The 19,339-nt window shown below is 37.5% G+C and overlaps 2 protein-coding genes and 1 long non-coding RNA gene across 3 annotated transcripts; 1 reads left to right on the top strand and 2 right to left on the bottom strand.

Moving 5' to 3' along the window:
* Positions 1-1,980: 1,980 nt before the first annotated feature.
* On the bottom strand, positions 1,981-10,304 carry LOC116286558 (uncharacterized). Its single transcript, XM_089026270.1, has 9 exons — positions 9,827-10,304; positions 7,352-7,581; positions 5,797-5,894; positions 5,452-5,541; positions 5,030-5,074; positions 4,238-4,352; positions 3,403-3,445; positions 3,034-3,188; positions 1,981-2,096 (listed from the first exon to the last, which is right to left on the bottom strand). The coding sequence occupies exons 4-8, from the start codon at positions 5,488-5,490 to the stop codon at positions 3,059-3,061; spliced, it is 372 nt and encodes a 123-aa protein (XP_088882396.1). The 5' UTR covers positions 5,491-5,541; positions 5,797-5,894; positions 7,352-7,581; positions 9,827-10,304; the 3' UTR covers positions 1,981-2,096; positions 3,034-3,058.
* Positions 7,334-9,956, bottom strand: LOC148913074 (alpha-protein kinase vwkA-like). The gene is made up of 2 exons (XM_089026396.1): positions 9,827-9,956; positions 7,334-7,581 (listed from the first exon to the last, which is right to left on the bottom strand). Exons 1-2 carry the CDS (start codon positions 9,954-9,956, stop codon positions 7,334-7,336), a joined length of 378 nt encoding a protein of 125 aa, XP_088882522.1.
* Positions 10,305-17,026: 6,722 nt separating the features above from the next.
* On the top strand, positions 17,027-18,470 carry LOC148913073 (uncharacterized). Its single transcript, XR_016119113.1, has 4 exons — positions 17,027-17,053; positions 17,173-17,190; positions 17,758-17,781; positions 18,335-18,470. It is a non-coding gene; the product is annotated as an uncharacterized LOC148913073 (long non-coding RNA).
* Positions 18,471-19,339: the final 869 nt, after the last annotated feature.

Raw genomic sequence — 19,339 nt, 5'->3', positions numbered from 1 at the left:
AGTATAGCCATGAGATTTCCAGGTTAAAAGGTTTTAAGGGCACGTGTCTATGAGATGCCATGGAAATCTTGATTATCGTTCCCCAAGAGACAGGGCAGAAAAACGGTTTTTGGCCTTTCGCCATAAGGACAGCTTTACGTATTTATGCTCAATATTTCGTAAACAAGTTACCAAATGCAACCAAAATTTATTGAATGCGTATTTGAGATATAAAGCCGTGTACTTTGGGAGAGGTGATATTTTGATCAGCAGAAAAACTGACATATTCGTGAATACTAAGTACACTAACTCTTATAATTCTACAAAAATTTGGTCACAAGTTTCGAGCAGCAGTGACAAATAAAACGCTTAAAAATTTGGAGCATTAAACTCTGTTCAATAAAAAAATCGTGAAAGTAGAGGGTTTGTCGTTTTTCTGCTCTGTCTCCCCAAGATGCTCCGCGTATTCTTTCAAATCGAGTGCAAAATGCTTTTACTCAACGAAGCAATGATGACATTCTGAAGATTGTCTGGTCACGAATAATTCTACTGAGTATTATTCCTTACGAGTGTTTTCTCATTTATAGTAATATTTTCCATTGTAAATATGCCACTCTCCCTTGAGTATTTTATAAATCACAAATATCAATCCCTTGAGTACTATTTCTTCTTTAAAAGTTACGTCAAGACGTGAAGCTAATCTGTGAGTTGGTAAGGGACCGTTCATTTTTAAATAGGCGCGAGGGTCTGGTGGGATTTAGGATAGGGAATGGGGGGGCAACTGTAAAAATATATGGCATAGTTTAAAAGGGGCTACCTCAAATTATTAGCTTTATAGAAAATTTATTTTTAAAAATTATCCTGTTTTAATAGGCCGACCTTTATTTACGTTTTCCCCTCATTAGCGTAAAAAGAATTTCAAGCTACAAGCAAACCGACTCCAGAAATCGAAAGAGAATGTCTTATTTAGTAACTACTGAAAATGTAAGAGTAATATGTTCAATATTTTGGGAGTGCAATCGTTTTGAAAATACTGTAAATTACGAAGAAATGTATGGTCGCGTAGCAAGTCTTTCAAAAAAATTAGTAGTTACAAAATAAGACATTCTCTTTCGATTTCTGTAGTCGGTTTGCTTGTAGCTTGAAATTTTTTTAATGCTAATGAGCTAAAAAAGTAGATAAAGATCGGCCAATAGGGGCCACATGAAAATTCCCAACATCCCCACCCCCTCCCCCCATGCCCACAAAAAATGAACGTTCCCTTAGCTCTGCCGTAACTTTGACCATTGCAGATGTTGTTGTTTCAGGCTAAACCAAAGTACCATCTAGACAATAATTTTTTTAACATTTGCTTAAAGTGTTTGACCACGGGAAACTAAATCTACTCTAACATTTAAGAATAAAAATTATGTTATATATATTCTTTTTTTTTCTTATAAATTCAATAATTTCAAATGCTGAATCAGTGTTACCAAGACAACTGTTGTTATAGCAACTGTCCATGACATGATTAAGGGATAGTAGCGCCTTATATCAATTCACCAATTTCTTCAAATTCTGGTATCCTCATTTTTCCTATTTGTTTCATTGTTACCAGGGGCAACGGTAACTATGGTTACCTCATAAACCATTGATATACCCCTTGGAAGACTACGAGTAGGAAAATTACTATCCAATCCTTGAATTGTAACGACGCTATCTCGTCTTGATGGGAGGTATAGTGCTTTCTAAGATCCATGCGGATTGCGCGCATCTGCTTCACACACTCATTCTGCGAATCCCTCAGCGGTTGGATCGCCTTTTCTAGCGTTGCTAAGTCTACTCCCTCCTTAACACTAACATCATCGTACTCATCTTCAATACTACTGGTGTTCCCTTCGAGGTCGGGCGCAGACCCACCTGACCGGTCAGCGGAGCTCCTCCTCGATCCTTTAGCAACACCAAGCCTTGAACGTCCAGAAGAGGGTCGTTTTCTCTTGGATGGTTTCTTGCCAGGCAGGTGTACGCTCAATACACTGGTGGTGCGTACCATAGGCGCCTTGAGGCGATACTGGGTCTTGATGATTCCATTGTTTTCGTATTCTAGTAGGTCTGTCATGGGGTCCCATGGACGTATACTATTAGGGAAACACCGAAACATTTACCAATAAATATTAGAAAATCAGTGCTTTGAGAGCACACAGCACGCCAGCATTTTTATTTTGTAATAGCCCGTTTTCTCAAGGTTGCGTGCGCATCCAAATTTAAGGAACTTGACGGGCCATGATACCAGAACACGAGCTTTATTATATGATGAGTGTTATCCTACATTGCTATTAAATTTTTTCGATAAGGATTCATAAAATCGATTATTATATGACCGTGAATCTTAGAGCCTGGACACTAGCAAATCGAGCAATCTGATTGGATAGATCGCATCGCGGACTGGTCTGGATTCTCCGGTATTAACCGGTCCGATCGCATATTAATCTTACGGCGAAAACATTTTGTCGTTTTCAATGAAAAGTGGTCATATAATAAAATTCTTATCAACCGAGCTTGGTCGGTCTGTACGGGATAATCTTGACCTCGGTCGGGTACAGACCTCGGTCAAGATTATCCCGTACAGACCTCCGCTCGGTTAATAAGATCTAATTATTGTCCTCTTTAAATAGAAAACTGTCTTCTCAATTTTACTGAATTTGCGTTTTTCAGTTTTGTGGCCCGTCAAGTTGGATGCGCAACCTTGAGAAAACGGTCTATTCGTATCCAAAATATTACTTGCTCTAATTTGTATTTTATAAAAGAAATAAAAAAACTTGCTTGCTGTGCTATGGGGAGTTATAAAGCACTTGGGGATTGACAGAACACTGGAGAAGTGTTGAGAAGCTCTCTGTTACGTGTCATGCTTCTCATATAACTTCCCTGGCGTTCTGCCAATCTGCGTGTGTTTTATAACTCCCCATAGCACAGCAAGCAAGTTTTTTATTTCTTCATTATCGAGAAGTGTGACATTAATTATGTCAAGGAAAACTATTTTAAAAAAGAGCTTTAAACCAATATGGATGAACATACTCAGTGTATTTGTAGACCCATCGATTCACAGCGCCATTAGCGTCTGGTGGCTGTTCAAATAACTTTGGTACCCAATCCACGCTTTGCTCTTTGCGTTCTCTATGTCCCTTTCGCTGTGCTTCTTCCAGGGTAAATTTCTCTCTAGTGGCGGCTTCCTGTTAATACACAACATCACAGATATACAGTTATAAACCTTTACATAATTAAACAAGAAACAGGGTTCTAGACGTCTGAGATTTTGGTTTCCATTAATTAAAACTCCAACGAACTAACTAAGGTATAAAAAGAAAGTAAAAGTATTGATGGTGGAGGCGAATAATACTAGTTGGTATGACTCCTAAGGGAGGGGAGGGGCGGGGAGATTCGTACCTGGTCGGCAACCCTGATTGCGTTACTGACGTGGATCCACTGTCTGTAAAGAAACAAAATACGTGTCACGCAAGACTACGATTTTATACCAAAATACAGTCATTCTTCAAATTGTTTTGACACACAGCTCAGCAATAGACTTCTTTAGTTTCCCATCTCAGACTACGTGTCATTCTCCATATTCATGTCTTCTCATGCGCAACCGTTAAATTAAACAAAGTAATGATACTCTAGGGAATGACACATGGTCGTAAGAATATGATTCTTTGTTTGAGTTGTATCCATATTCATGTCTCTTCTCATGCGCAACCGTTAAATTAAACAAAGTAATGATACTCTAGGGAATGACACATGGTCTTAAGAATTAGATTCTTTGTTTGAGTTGTATCCATATTCATGTCTCTTCTCATGTGCAACCGTTAAACAAAGAAATGATACTCTAGGGAATGACACATGGTCTTGAGAATTAGATTCTTTGTTTGAGTTGTATCCATATTCATGTGTCTTCTCATGCGCACTAGTTAAAGAAAGAAATGATACTCTAGGGAATGACACGTGGTCTTGAGAATAAGATTCTTTGTTTGAGTTGTATCCATATTCATGTGTCATCTCGTGTGCAACCGTTAAACAAAGAAAATGATACTCTAGAGAATGACACATGGTCTTGAATGCGAAAACAATTACGCCCATAACAAAAAGCCCTATTTATCTTTGAAATTGCGGCGTCTATTTCGACCCCTAAAACAATCCCACAATGCACTCCCATTCAAACTCGACCCAGTTTTTCTCAACCTCGGAATGGCTAATACGCAGATCAGTGATATCAGTTACTTACTTCTCAGATTCATTATCTTTCTGACTATCAAAGTCAACCAGGTATCTTTTGAGTCTTTGAGCTTTTCGGCTTCAGGTGTTGGCTCCCAGAACAGATCAGGTAAAGGTGCCTCATCCTAGACAAAAAGGTGTGTCAATATCTGTTGTTAATATAATTTTAGACTTAAATATAGAGTTTCTCAAGCTGTGATTGGTTGAGCGACCGGTGATTCTGAGACGATAATCACCACTGGACCAGTGATTCTGAGTTTTTCCAAAGTTTTTCAGAGTGGAAGTAATACTAATCCTGAATTTTGTCTTTTCTCTGATTATCAAGTCTAAAATTATACTAAAACAATTATTCGCCTCAGGCTCAGCAAATATGGTGATATTTACCTCGCTGCTCGAAGACTCATGGCTTGGTAAATATTCCACCGATAATCCCTTCGCCTTCGGCAAATGATTGTTAAATATAGGACAGAGAAGATATATTACAGACAGACAGACAGACAGACAGACAGATGACTGGAAAGATGGTTTGACAGATAGAATTAAATAGGTGGACAGACATGAATTGCTAGACAAATGGGGTGGACAGACAAACAGACAGGTGGGTGGACATACAGGTCGGTAGAGGAAGAAAATTGGAGGAATGAAGATACATAGAAACACCGACAGACAGAATTACAGACAAACAGACAGACAGCTAAGTAGAAAGATAGATGATCAGATGGGAAGGTAAGCATACGAACAGACATAGATAGATACAGAGATAAAATGAACAAAACTGACCAAAAACTAGCTCAATACTCACGAAAGTGTTAGATGACTTCAGGTCCTCGATAACGATCTCACCATCCTGGAAAATAAAAATGTGGACTTTACTATCAAAATGAGAATAAAATGAAACAATCCAAGTCTTTCAAAACACCCCTTTCTGTAGGTACAGCATACACTTAATTCAGAAAACATTGTTGGCCAGAGTCTGTTCTAAAATTTGAAATCTGAGACTAGCATGCTGTAAAATGTAAAATATTCACAGCTGAAAAATGTAGCTTCCTTTTAGATTGGAATATGAAGCACAACCTTGGGCTTTTTTACCCATCTTGATTTCGTAGGAAGAAATGAGAGATGAGGTAGGGGGTAGGGGAGCAAACACCCCCCACAAACACACCTCTCTCTTCAGGATCCCTGTTCTACATGCCCCTTAGTGTGATAACTGTTAACTATACTTACCCATTTGCCTTCAATCTTGCACAGGGTTTCTTTACCCATCTTGATTTTACCAGATATGTAGTTAGACTCGCCACTCTTTTTCCAGAATGGCTAAAAATGCATTAAAAATACTTAGATTTGAAATATGTACCAAGACGGGCATGATTTGTGCCCCTTTGTTTCGGCTAAGAGTGGGTGAAAGGTACATTGGCAGTGAGTTGGCTGTTGGGCGGGTGTCACAGTGAGTGTCAGGCGAGTGACGTGCAAGTGTCAGGTGATTGTTGGGCGATTGTTGACCTGCACATGTAGGCTGGTCATAAAGTACATGATTATTATGCAAGTCTATTCATAATGATGAACACAAACCTTGAGTTTGAATTCTATTTCAGCTTTATAGCCAGTCTTCTCACAATTGATGGTCACTACTCCACCCAGCTCAAAGGTCAGAGTACCAATCAATATACCTTGAGAGAGAGAAAATAAATCACTGTATAAGTGCTAATACCAACATATGTTTTTCCCCCTTTAGTATCTTTCCCCCTGCCTGTGAAACAGCCTCTGGGTTGATTTAGGTCAGGGAACGACATAAAGGTACCACTCACAGGGTCCGAAATTAGCGGTCGTCCAGTCGTCAGGGACAACTTAAATTTGCAATCACTACCAAATTTTGGAATGTGGTTGTCCTTCTGACAACCTACGTTACTGCCAATTGCAAGGTGTCTTTTTTATAAATAAATAAATAAATAAATAAATAAAAGAGTCCTTAAAGTCCGAATATAATTCTAAATTATATTTCTTCTGCTTAAAACCTAGAAAGTTCATTTTTCAACTGATGAACTTTCAAAAATTCAAGATAACGCATTCGTCGGAAGCCATTGCATGAATACCGCTGACAAATTTGATTGCATCTTCTGCATTATAGCTAACCGCTGACCATTGTCATTCAGGCTCTACAAAGTGGGACTCCTAAGTTTTGCTCTGGATGCCTAAGAATTAGAACATGGTTGCCCAAAGGACCACTTAGCTCAAAAGTTAATTTCGGATTCTGAGTGATTATTAGACCCTTGAGTTATTAAGATTATTCCATTGAAGTTTCAGCTGAATTAAATTTCAGAAGGTTCACTTTTTAGACCCCCTTTAATAGTATGAGATTAAGGGAACATTCATAATTTATGGGGGGGGGGGTTATTCATGGATAGACCCCTTGCATGTGACATCAAAGCAGCTTGATCTGGGGCACAAAACAAAAGAATTCCAATCTCCTGAGAACTGAAACCTATTGTTTTGTCCCCCAGATTGAGCTGCATTCCAAAGTGCCGCAAGGGGTCTATTTAGTGTCTACTGAAAGTCTGTAGCTTGGTGGTGGGGATCAGTGAAAAATATATTATGTTTGAATGGGGGCCTACCCCAAAAATATTATTTCAAAATACAAAATCTTCAAAATATCAACAGAGATTAGATCACCACAGAGGTTGTTTCAGGGTTCAATCTGTGAGTTAGCCATGCCCTGACTTAGATCAGCCCAGAGGTTGTTTCAGTGTTTGATCTGTGAGTTAGCCATGCCCTGACTTAGATCAGCCCAGAGGTTGTTTTAGGGATTGATCTGTGAGTTAGCCATGCCCTGACTTAGATCAGCCCAGAGGTTGTTTTAGGGATTGATCTGTGAGTTAGCCATGCCCTGACTTAGATCAGCCCAGAGGTTGTTTCAGGGTTCAATCTGTGAGTTAGCCATGCCCTGACTTAGATCAGCCCAGAGGTTGTTTCAGGGTTCAATCTGTGAGTTAGCCATGCCCTGACTTAGATCAGCCCAGAGGTTGTTTCAGGGTTCAATCTGTGAGTTAGCCGTGTCATGACTTAGATCAGCCCAGAGGTTCCTTCAGGGTTTATTGATAAAATTTGAAGATTATGTAAGAGAGTTTACCTTGGCCAAGGTTTTTGCATGACGAAGTGGCACATATTGCCCTCCGGTAATTGCTCCCAACGCCATTAGGAAGTCCCTGAATGCATGAACACTGGGTTCACATCCAATGCAGTACAGCGTGATTCCTTTTTCAGCAAGGGTGTGGCATACAGTCAAAGGATCATGTCCCTTTGGGCAGCCGTTTGGGAATCCATCTCCATTTTGGTCTAGCCCATGAGGCGGTGCATCAGCTGAAATAATAAACAAATGAAATAATAATAATAATAATAATAATAATAATAATAATAAATAATGTATTTAGTTTATACAACTAATTGGGGACACTGAAATGAAACTTAAATGAAGAAATAATCAAAGAAACATAAAGTGTTTTTAAGAATCCCAACTGCCAAGGAGGCAAACCAGTTGGCTATTTACAAGCATGGTTAAGAAACTGAATTTGAACTAATCAGAAACTAGGGCAAATACAGTCTCAGATAGTGTCCACAGCGGGACTCGAACTCAGCACCACCAGATTGTGAGACCGATGCTATGACCACTCCACAGGAAAAAATTTCTAAAAAACAAAGTGGTTTTTAGAATGGTAATTATAGTAATTCCCATTCAAAGAAACAAGAATGGAAAAAGACTTATAATGACTTATAATACATGCATGGTTCTCCAACTTCTCATAATGGTTTTTCCATAAAAGTACATAAATGGTTTTTGGAGTGGTACTTTGTATAATTCCCACTATAATAACCATTAATGGAAAAGAACAAGTACACCACTGATGGTTTTTGGGATAAAAAACAATGGCTAGTAAGCCCATATCTCTTCAGAACGAACGGTGACCCCCAATTTTCTTTTTACATATATTTATCTACTTCTATATTTATGCAGTCCCATTTGTGCAGTCTCCAATAGTTCATATGAAAGTTAGTGCTAATTATCATGCGAATTATCTCCAGAACAAGCACAGTGACCCCCAACTTTTTTGGCTCTTTCACACAAGCTGACCAATATCTTTCATCAATGAAAGCATGGAAAAAACTTTAATGTTGGAATATTGCCTGCAGACATCCAAAAGAAAGAAAAACAATAGTCTGCTTGGGAATTAGCTTAAACATTCACGTGTATTGCTCATAACACAAAATTGCGTTTTCAACTTCCCAATGCTGTGATTTCTTCACATGGTTTACCATTAATGGGAAATTATTAACCATTGTTGCTTTTAGAGCAAAAACCATATATGTTTATTAAATTCTAAATGCCATTGTTGTTAACTTGAAGATCATTAATGTTTTATGTACAATTTCCATGAATGTTATGCAGGGCTGTCAACTCTCCCGGATAAGCCGGGAGTCTCCAGATTTTGGACCGTATCTCCCGGTCTCCAGATTAGAGTCTCAAATCTCCCGGATAATCCCCGAAGCTGAACATTTCTTGTGAAACTCGACTTTCACAACCATAAAATTCCAATTATTTCATGTTGTTTTTGTTATTTTACATCGCTAACAAAATCAAAACGTTCCTCATAAACTGTTCTTGCAAGCAGGCCATTGTAATATAAGCGATAATCTGATTGGTCAGAAATAAACCAATCACATCTAATGTTACAAAGTGAAAGGTGTCTTTTTGCGCACTTTTTGATGCGCTGTGACGTCATGTCCCTTCCCTATCAATTCTCCAGATTTGAATATCTCGGGGGTTGACAGCCCTGGCTATGTTAATGTGTCTCAATAAAACACATTAATGTAGTTTTACCACAATGGGAATATGCTAAAAAACCATAATGTTTTTTATATATTTTTTCCTGTGCTCAAAGATGCTGCCTCCCACAAATTACACTAAAGCACAACTAAAATTTTTCACGTTTGTTATCTGTTTGTGTTCAAGTATGATTTGGTTGCATATACACTTATTTTTATAAAGTTAGTCAACAAAAACCTAGAAAGCTGAGATCACTGAGCATCATGGGAAACTTTTCATATTAAAAAAGCATATATATACAAAGCTTTTTTAATACAAACTGCAGCTCGATGATGCTCAGAAGAGGCAAGACTGTAACCTGTAAAAGATTCGCAAGTCCATGAACAGTTATCAAGCGGTTGAACGTGTAAAATGAATCTACCCATAATCCTGGTCGGCCTCAGCAGCTTTATAGCTTTTCAGATGACTAACTTTATTGAAATAAGTGTATATTGAAGTTTAAAACTTCATGCTTGTAAGAGGAAATATAAAAGTACATGATTGAATAAAGTTTATTTTCTTTCCTTGTCAAGTAGGGAAGGAGGGAGAATGTAGTTCAGATATATAGGAGGATTCAGTTGGAGTTGAAAAATAAAGAATATACATAGTATAAAATGAAACCTAAAAACAGGATGCAATGTGACGTGGTTCATCTTTAGGTAACAGTCATCCCCCTTGAAATCGTTCTGGGTGCTCCACTGGGGTAATAAGCAGCTTTGAGCATAAAATACAGCTTTAACCTACCGATCAATACACACATCTTGGTAGCTTGTTTCCTATAAGACAGCCTACTAGCTTCATAAAACCCGTCTGCAACAGCCTCTGGCCAGTCCCCACCACCCCCAGCACTCATTCCATCAACCCATTTCTTCATCTCGCCGACATTCCCCGTAAAATCGTGTACCCGAGTAACAAAGCTCTTGTCTTGAGGAGGATGATCGCGGTACTCGATGAGTGCTAGTCGTACATTAAACGCAGTACGAAAGATGGTTTCTGCGATGTAGTGGACGTGTTTTTAGACTTGTTTGATGTAAGACCCCATCGATCCTGTACAATCGACGATAAAAGCAAGATCGATCTTCTCTCCATCGTGTCTGGCATCCCAGCCCTCCATCAGGCTTTATTGAAGACACTAGGTTGGTAAAAAACAACGATTTATGGCGAGAATCTTACTTATTAACTGCAGAATTTCAACCAAAAGACAACAAAGTTCATGATTTTAGTAAAACCTTCAAAGGGTTTCTCCCTATCCCATAATCCCATGCGACCTCACACCACAAACCACAGGCAGCCCAGCTCTAGCTAAATTCCCTATTTAGATTTTACTTTTAAATGTGGTGCAATGCTTTATTTCCCTTTACAGTCCACGTGTCATTCCCTAGAGCATCAGTGATCATCGTTGCAAGAAGAGAAAAAGAACTGCAGAAAGTTGCTTCAAAATGCTTGGAATTAGGAGCACTAGAAGCTCACTATATTGTTGCTGATCTATCGAGCTTAGAAGCTGCGAGAAACGTTCACACTTCGGCGCTCAAGTTCTTCCAAGAGATTGACATTGTGGTTCTTAACCACGTGAAACCATTCTCTGAACACTGGAATGAAAACAGCGATTTAACTAAAGTTCATGATATATTCGAAGTTAATACTTTTAGCTATATATATTTAGCAACTTTGTTTTTGCCTGAAATGAAGAAGTCGAATGGGAGCTTAATAGCTGTGTCATCCATTGCTGGAGTGCATACAATCCAGTTATCTTATTCATAGAATTTGCTTATCAAACACTGTACGGCCGCAAAAATGATCCCCGACGCAAAAATGATCCCTGCCGCAAAAATGATCTCAAAATGTCGCAAAAATGATCCCCAGCGCAAAAATGATCCCCACGTCACCGCAAAAATGATCCCCTGGAAATCGCGGAACCTGGACTGAATAGAGTTGTTATGACTCATGCATATTTGCCCCGAATCGCCGATGGCAAACATGACCATGTTTTCATCACTTTCTTGCATTTCACTTTAACTTTGGCAAACCTTCTCACCAAAGACAAATATTCTTTTGTTTATTTACCACTCGGACTTGCCAAGTCTTTTTCACTTCACAAAGAATTGGTGAGCTGACGATTGTCGTTTGCCGTAAAGGTTATTACTGGGTTTTTTTTGTTGTTGTTGTTGTTGTTGTTGTTTTTTTTTTTTTTTTAATAATAACTTGGAGAAAAAAATTATTTCTTTCTTTCTTTTTTATTTATTTATTTTTTAATTTACAAAAGTATAATGATAATCTTTCAAAAATTGATAGTCTCTATAGCAACAAGAACAAGGTATGACGTGATTTTGAATTGGGGAATTCCTTTACTGATAATCTCTTTACCTCGTGGTTTAGTTCCAAAGTATTTCATAATGAATCTCTTAAAATTTTACTGTCTTTTCATGATCATTTTATGCACTCTTGCTGTTACCGCCTCGGTCAGTGATAACGAAGCATCAAATTCAGATGATGATTTTGTGGAAAATAAGGTAAGAATCTTATATGTATCATATTTTTAGCCTAATTTTGTGAACTGTTTATGTTCATTACATGCGTCCGCCTTATCATCATTGTAAACGCATGATTTCAAAACAAATGTCATAGCATTAAATGGTATTGAATTTAACTGAAAGATAGATATTTGCTTATATTAACGTATTGTTTAGAAACTTTTACGTCAGCTACGACCGTAAACAGTATGCTTATTCAATTCTACAACAATGTTCTTTAAGAGCAAGACATTTGACCTCTAGTACTAAGACATGGATTATAGCTAGTTTATTTTTAACGTTGTTCATTGACTGACTGACAGACGGATGAACGGACTGACTTACTGACTGATGAGTGAGTCAGCAATTTGCCAGGGCTATGGCTACATATGCAATGATTATCATCGGTTATTTTATCGTTGGCATATCTTATATCCTAAATATTTGTATAAATTTTCAGGCCGCGTCTAGAAAGAAAGGAATAAGAAGTAGTCTTCCTGATGAAGTATATGACAAACTGAAAGAAATTTTAGAGGAGAAACAGGGATTTTCCGATTGGCCAAAGAAAGAACGTCCATCCCTGAGACAAAAGGTTTACCGAAAGTGGAAAAGCGGTCATTACGAGTTGAAAGAAGTTTATGATCCTAGAAGTGAAGGCAATGTCGTTAAAATAGTCGAGAGGGTTTCAGGAAAAATAGTGCTTAAGAAATCAGAAATCGAAAGTCTGGTTAAGAGGTATTATGAAAAAACGAAGGAAGAGGGGGCGAAGACGATTCGAAGAAATATGCAGAACATTTATTCTGGCGTTGCAGAAAAGAATGTGCACAAAATTTTGAACAAGATGAAAGAACAACAAAAACTAAGGCCTCTCTTTAAAAACAAGGCTCCCCTTTGCCCTATAACCGCTAAGAAGGTGCAAGAGCGGAACCAGGTCGACCTTGTCGACATGAGTAATTTGCCGATAACGACCGAGGGCAAAACGTACAAGTATATTCTATCTGTAATTGATATCTTTAGCAGATATTTACACCTTCGCCTTCTCGAAAGCAAGGAATCTCTGGTTGTTGCACGTGAACTCATAAGTATTTATTATGATCATGGTGTACCTGAAATCCTTCAAAGCGACCAAGGGACCGAGTTCAAGGGGACAGTGGAAAATGTCTGTAAGGAAATGGGAGTGAAAATTATTCGCAGCTCCGCCTACACACCTACAACACAAGGCAAAGATGAGCGTTCTCATAGAACATGGAAAGAGAAATTGCGTTTTGACCTGATGAATTGTAACGATGAAGGTGTGAACTGGGTACAAAAATTACCTTTATATCAACAACTGTACAATGAATCTCCCCATCGCTCTCTTGGCTTAGCGTGTCCCTTTGAAATTTATTACGACCGTATCCCTAACCGCTTAAAAAACCGACTTTCATTAAGTGCCAACGCTGCTACGAATATAGGCATTGAGGAGGAGACATTAGATCAGGATACGCACTTTAAAGAGCCTACTTTGGAAGAAATAGAGCATTGGAGGAATATTCAAGAACTGATCAGAGCTAAAGCTTCAAAAGCTTCCGAGAAATCAGCGCAAACTATGATAAAAAGAAACTTGCAAAAATTCCCGCCTTCGATTTACCATACTGGAGAAACAGTTCTTGTAAGAGTAATCGAAAAGACTGCAGCAAAAAAGACTGGTAAAAAGCTTACTCTAAAGACACATACTGAAGGTAAAATACAGAAGACAGACCACGAGAAACATAGATATCGTATAAAGTATACAGATCCAAACTCACAAAAAGTTCTAACGAAATGGTTCTCCGTAAATGATGTCACATCTCTAACAATCGAAGATGAATCGAGCAGGCAGAAAAAGTCAGAGGAAGCCGTTAAATTTGCGAAATCTGTACATAAAAGAAGAAAGTCTCAAAACCATGGGTCAGTAAAAAAAGCAAAACATTCTAATATAAGTGAAAGTGTTCTGGACAAGGCAATAACAGAGATCACCAATGTTAACAAACTGACAGGTGAGACCGTCTACACTAGCTATGTTAGTAAATCTTTTCCATGTTCTGTAATACTGTTATAGCGAGCACATTCTTTTACCCATCGTTAGATAGACTTGCTGAAAAGGAGAAAACTGTGCCTTATCGAAAATTCATCTCCAACAAAAAGCTAAATGACGGCGTTGAGAAACTGCTGATTCCCGTGCACATTCAAGAATTAAAACACTGGTTGCTGGCCATCATCTGTATGCTTAAACTTACGATCACTATCTTTGACTCTTTGGAATTAAACGCCAAAAGTTAAGCCGATGTGTTTTCAAAGCTGAAATCGAGGTTCATCGCAAAGGAGAACCAATGCAATGATGACTCGGGTCAAATGGGAATACGAAATCCTAATAACTTCAAGAAAATCATTGTGCAAGGCTTACCAAAACAAACTAACGACTCGGATTGTGGAGTCTTTATGTGCTTGGCTATTAAAAAACTATGTCAGTCAAATTTTGGCAATGAAAATGTTATACAAAATAATGACACTCAAGATTTGCGTAATGAAATGGCTAACGACTTGCTTGATCTCCCGAAGCTAGTATCTTCTCCACCTCACGACTGCCGCTTCCCTCGAGATGTATTTGAAACGAATGAGGCTTGCAGTAAGGCGAATACCAAGGCTCTTTTGGACGGCCAAGTGAAAGAAGCAGGATGCCGCTATCGAGGAGAAATTCCAATGGATGGAAACTGTTTTTTCCATACCGTAAGTGACCAACTCAACAGGCTTGGTTTCGCTTCTCAGTCGCATACCAGACTCAGAGAAAACGTAATTCAGTATCTGCGAGATCATCCCAATACGCCAGATGACACTCACTTCTCCGAGTTTATCAAGCATAATGGATGGAATTCTTACTTGAAACGAATGCAAAGAGATGGTGAGTGGGCTGACTGGATTGTGGTGTGGGCAATGGCCAATATGCTGAATATTGACATCGCCATAATCTCATCAACCGGTAGTTCCGGCCTGCGGGTCATAAACCCACACACTGACAGCTCTGCGGACTCCATCGCCATCAAGAAGAATGAGGGGATGATTCTTTTGAGGCATCAAGCAGAACTGCACTATTTCAGTTTGGAACCATGCCCGAAGACGAAAATCACAAGTAGCGACGGTGGTGATGACAGCTCCAACCAACCTAACGTCGCCCACGAAATGAAAGCAAGGTACGGAGAAGGGAAGGTCTCCGAGGAAATTTGCCCGAGGTGCAATAAAAGGTACCAAAACTATTCCAGTGGAGTTTACGAGCTTAGTAAATCGATGGTCTGCTATTCCATGGACCAAGAACTGTGTGACGAATGTGAACTTATTTTGCAGTTCCAGTAGCCTCCTTTATTTCCTGCTTGTAAGATTACATTTAAGCGGATTTATTTGTTTATTTTCACGATTTCTGCTATGACAACAACATATAATCACAGCGTTGTTAATGACGTCCATAACCAGCATTTTTAGTCACTCCCACAGAAGGATTTGTGTCAGGCACGTTCTAATTTGGTGTATTTTTGGATAGTTGGCTTAGAGTTGTATTTAGTCATTACCCAAAGAAGTTTTCGTTAGAGAAGAAACGCGTACAAAAAAAAAAAAAAAAAAAAAAAAAAAGTTTGTACAAGTCCATACGTTCTCTCTGCTGCTCATTAGTTCTAGTTAGAAAAACATTGTTTCTCTTTTATTGTATTTTTCTCTTCTTTCCTTTTTTTAAATATTTCTTTTCGATTGTTTGTTTGTTTTTACACGAACGCATTGCAACATTAAAATAATCAAGACTGAAAAAAGAGTATTATTCTATTGAAAGAACCCGTCCAGGTTCCTCGATTTCCAGGGGATCATTTTTGCGATGACGTGGGGATCATTTTTGCGCTGGGGATCATTTTTGCGACATTTTGAGATCATTTTTGCGGCAGGGATCATTTTTGCGTCGGGGATAATTTTTGCGGCCGTACAAACACCTTTTAACCTAGATGTTTTTTATAAGCTAGGATATTCAACTTCAGAAGGGTATTCTTGTTGACAAGATACTGTATTCTCAAGGACATAGAATCAAAGTAATGAAAAAAGAGGTGCATGCATCTCTGAAGGAGAGGGGAGAGGGGACTGCCATATTAAAAGGTGGGGATGCTTGTCGGAAATTTTAAGAATGACCCCTGAAAGGTACCTGAGTCTGTTCCAGTGAGCATAGCAATTACTATTGATTTTTACCCAATGTACCAAACGCTCATTTTTTTATTTTTTTATATCTATAAGTACGAAGTGATGGTCAGATGATGAACCAAAAATTATATTCTGAATGCATTAGTATTGAAAATCCAGCTTACATTGCTGAGCTAATAAGCAATTATTGGATGAGGTTTAGCATGATATCGTAAATTATCAAGTCCGAGGCTGTGTTATCTGCCGAAGCCGAAGGCTGAGGCAGATAACACAGCCAAGGTCTTGATATTTACGATATCATGCGATAGCGAATCCAATAATTGCTTTATTATACATATTGTATACTGGAAAAACATTAACATGAACATTAAATTATAGAGACAAGAATTATGAATGCTATGATGTAGCGTGAAAATCGCAAAATTTTTAATTTAGAAATATTTTAAGAATTCTTCATGAAATATATGAAAATAAGTTAAGGATTCCTTAAATAATTGTTTTTGTACATAATTCTGGAAATAAATACACATAATAAATAAAAACAAAGCTACCACAGCGTGACCTTGAATGAACTTGACATGATAAATGTATTGTCTGTAGGAAAACCTACAGATAATACATTTATCATGTCGAGTTCACACGATATCAGGGATTGGCTGAGGGCTCTCGACCAATCAGATTTGAGATGCTTAGTAAAATGTATAATAATATCAGATGTCTCTCAGTATTGCCTGTAAACCACCCTAAGAGGTACCAGAGATACCAAATTTCAGATCTATATTAAATCTTGAACCCTAAAAGGTTACCATGACCATTTCTTTTTTTCACTGTAGAAAACCCCATCCCTAGCTCCCCACCCCCTTCCTGTGATGCATTAAATTAAACACACAGCATGTAAATTATATCAATTATATGTGCACCAATTGCCTAACGCTTTCACAGTTGTATAGCAATATTCAATTGGCTGACGAGGGAATGGAGAGTTTGTACTTCTAGCATTGACATTTTTAACATTAACCCAATACCAAAAAATACCATGACTTGAAAGAGCATGTTATTATTTTGTTAGTAAAAGTTAAGAGTTTGAAGAATATGCTGCTATGATCTAGCACCTGAGTTGGTGACCGTAGCATATTAATCAGATACATTTACAGTAAATTTAAAACTCTAGACAAGAACAATACATGCTTGGGCTGCCCGTGATACAAACGTATAGGTTCTCATATTTTTATTCATATTCTTTCAGGAATATTCAGGAAAACACTAAATGGTAATTATATGATGACAATTAATTAATTTATTAGTTTCTGAGTTATACCTAGTTTAATTGTTGTCTTATATTTTTACTTTTTTTAAAATATTGATGAATTGACTTCTTATTTTTCACAGCTGCAAAAAGAGCTCCAGGTGAGTAAAAATACTTGTATTTTATGGCTGGTGCATTTAATTGATTTCTGGTACATGTAATATATTATTATTACATGTAGGAACCAAGTGAGTCATTATTTATGAAACGTTGGGGAGGGGGGGGGGGGTGGGAGTTTGATCTATTTTCTAAATGACAGGGTGTGGTTATGAGAAGGGGGGTTATTTTTTTATGTATTTAAAAAGAAAAGCCTCGTAGTGTTCGCAGTTCATTGGAATAGTTCATTGATTCTAAAAAAATATAGACAAGTCATGGAATAAAACATCACCACTACTTTTCTTTTTTCTCTTCGGCTATGCCTTGTGCTTTACTACTTTGAGAAATTATGTAGCTAATGTTTCAATTTATTGTCAATAACGCGATCTAGTTGACAAACACAAAAAACTGATGTCAACTCGTTAAATGGATATATAATTAACTTCACTCGGCCAGTAGTGTACGTTTTGATTCAGTTCAATTATCATCAATAAATTATTCATAAGTAAGCTGATCTTAAGTTAATACCAATGTTACTCAATAATTTTTTCTTTATTTTGTTCTTTCCATAGGTTTTATGTGGGATATGTTTAAAGGTGAGTTATGAAGCCAGAGCATCCCACACAATGCTTGGGACCTCATAAGAGCTTTTAAGTTGTGTCGTGTTTCCAGGTCCAATTTCAAACACAAAGCAACACTACAATAAAGCAAAGAATGTCCTCGATGATTTAAACTGTACCTGAAACGATCTTGATTTTGGGAAACAAATCTTCTAATGAAGAGAAAGTCAGACAAATCTGGGTCCTTACCCTGCTGTGGGGAGTGGCAACATAAGGCCATCATAAAGCGGCAAACTAAGTCATTTTCCAAAAAAAATGGGAATAAGCTTGGGCGATATAGGCAATATAAGGCAATCCAAGCCAATCTTAGTCAATATAATGGCTAGGCGACATATTGCCATCAAAGGTGAGCTAATTAAAAAAAATGATAGAATCTAAGGTGGTCGTCTTAGATTATCTAATGCAGGGTAATAACCCAGAGTAGGTCTAGAATATCAAAAGCTGGCCATTAAAAGTTCTATTTGACAGACTGCATGAGTCCAAGGCCCCAGATTGAAACATCCTTATTGTGATTACAATCTCTTTTCAGGAACAGTGATATATTTGAAGACTGAAATATCAGTAAAAGGAGTTCTACTAACCTTAGCAGGAGCAACCTTAATTAGTATATATGGGACGGATCCTGAAAAACTGCAAAACCTTAAAGTTTTTGACTAAAAAATCTCTGGGGATTTCAAATACATCCATATTGCTTTAAATATTCAAAATGCCGGTGTAGGAAATCATCTTAATCTTTCCTATTTGTATGACTGGTTTTCAAGCTAAAATAGGATAATATTATCCAAAAATGTTAAAACTGAAAGATTTGTTTTTGCAAACTTTGAAGCCTTCATGTTTTGTTTTAAACTCTTTAATAGATAATTTATGCAAAATGATAATGAAAATATTTTTTTTTTTTGATAAAAAGTAACATAAAAGTTTGATCTATTGTGTGTGATAAGAAGGTTGGTATAAGGGGAATTTAAGACACTTAGATTTGTTATTCACAACAAAAAAGAGCAAAAAATAAAATAATAAAATAGGACAGTAAAAGTGAAAATACACAGCCTTTGTTTAAAACTTTTTAATGTAAAACTTTGTTAAATTTATGCCAGAAAAAGTAATTTTGTTCACTAGGAGACTGTAACAGACTTGCTAAAGCATCAATTTCCCTTACGTTATGTTGAGTCCTGCAGGCTAGCTGAGCTTCCTGTCTCAATTCCTATGAAGTGAGTTTCATATATCGTAAATATAGAAATGTAGCTGAAGTTGGAATGAACCTCACGGAAGAGTAAAATATAGATCCATGTTTGAATAGAATTTGTTTGCACATGCGTTTACCACTCACGTCACAAGTCAGCCATATTGGTGTAACAAACAATAGAAATTTCTGCACAGGTTTTTTTGCATAAAATAGAGTTCAATTCCCCGAGGATAGAAAATGTATTTCTTTGAGTAACACCAACATGGCCGCTGTGATGTCACAGAAAACGCTCTATAAATTAAGTATTAGTATTCTATAAACAGCTTCAAATTAATTAATTCAGATTCAATA

This window comes from Actinia tenebrosa, unplaced genomic scaffold, assembly GCF_029948245.1.
Source record: "Actinia tenebrosa isolate PJP-AT-01 unplaced genomic scaffold, QUT_ActTen_1.0 PGA_scaffold10__47_contigs__length_13832649, whole genome shotgun sequence".
Taxonomy (NCBI): domain Eukaryota; kingdom Metazoa; phylum Cnidaria; class Anthozoa; order Actiniaria; family Actiniidae; genus Actinia; species Actinia tenebrosa.
The sequence above is the reverse complement of the archived record's forward strand: the minus strand, read 5'-3'. Positions and strand labels throughout refer to the sequence as shown.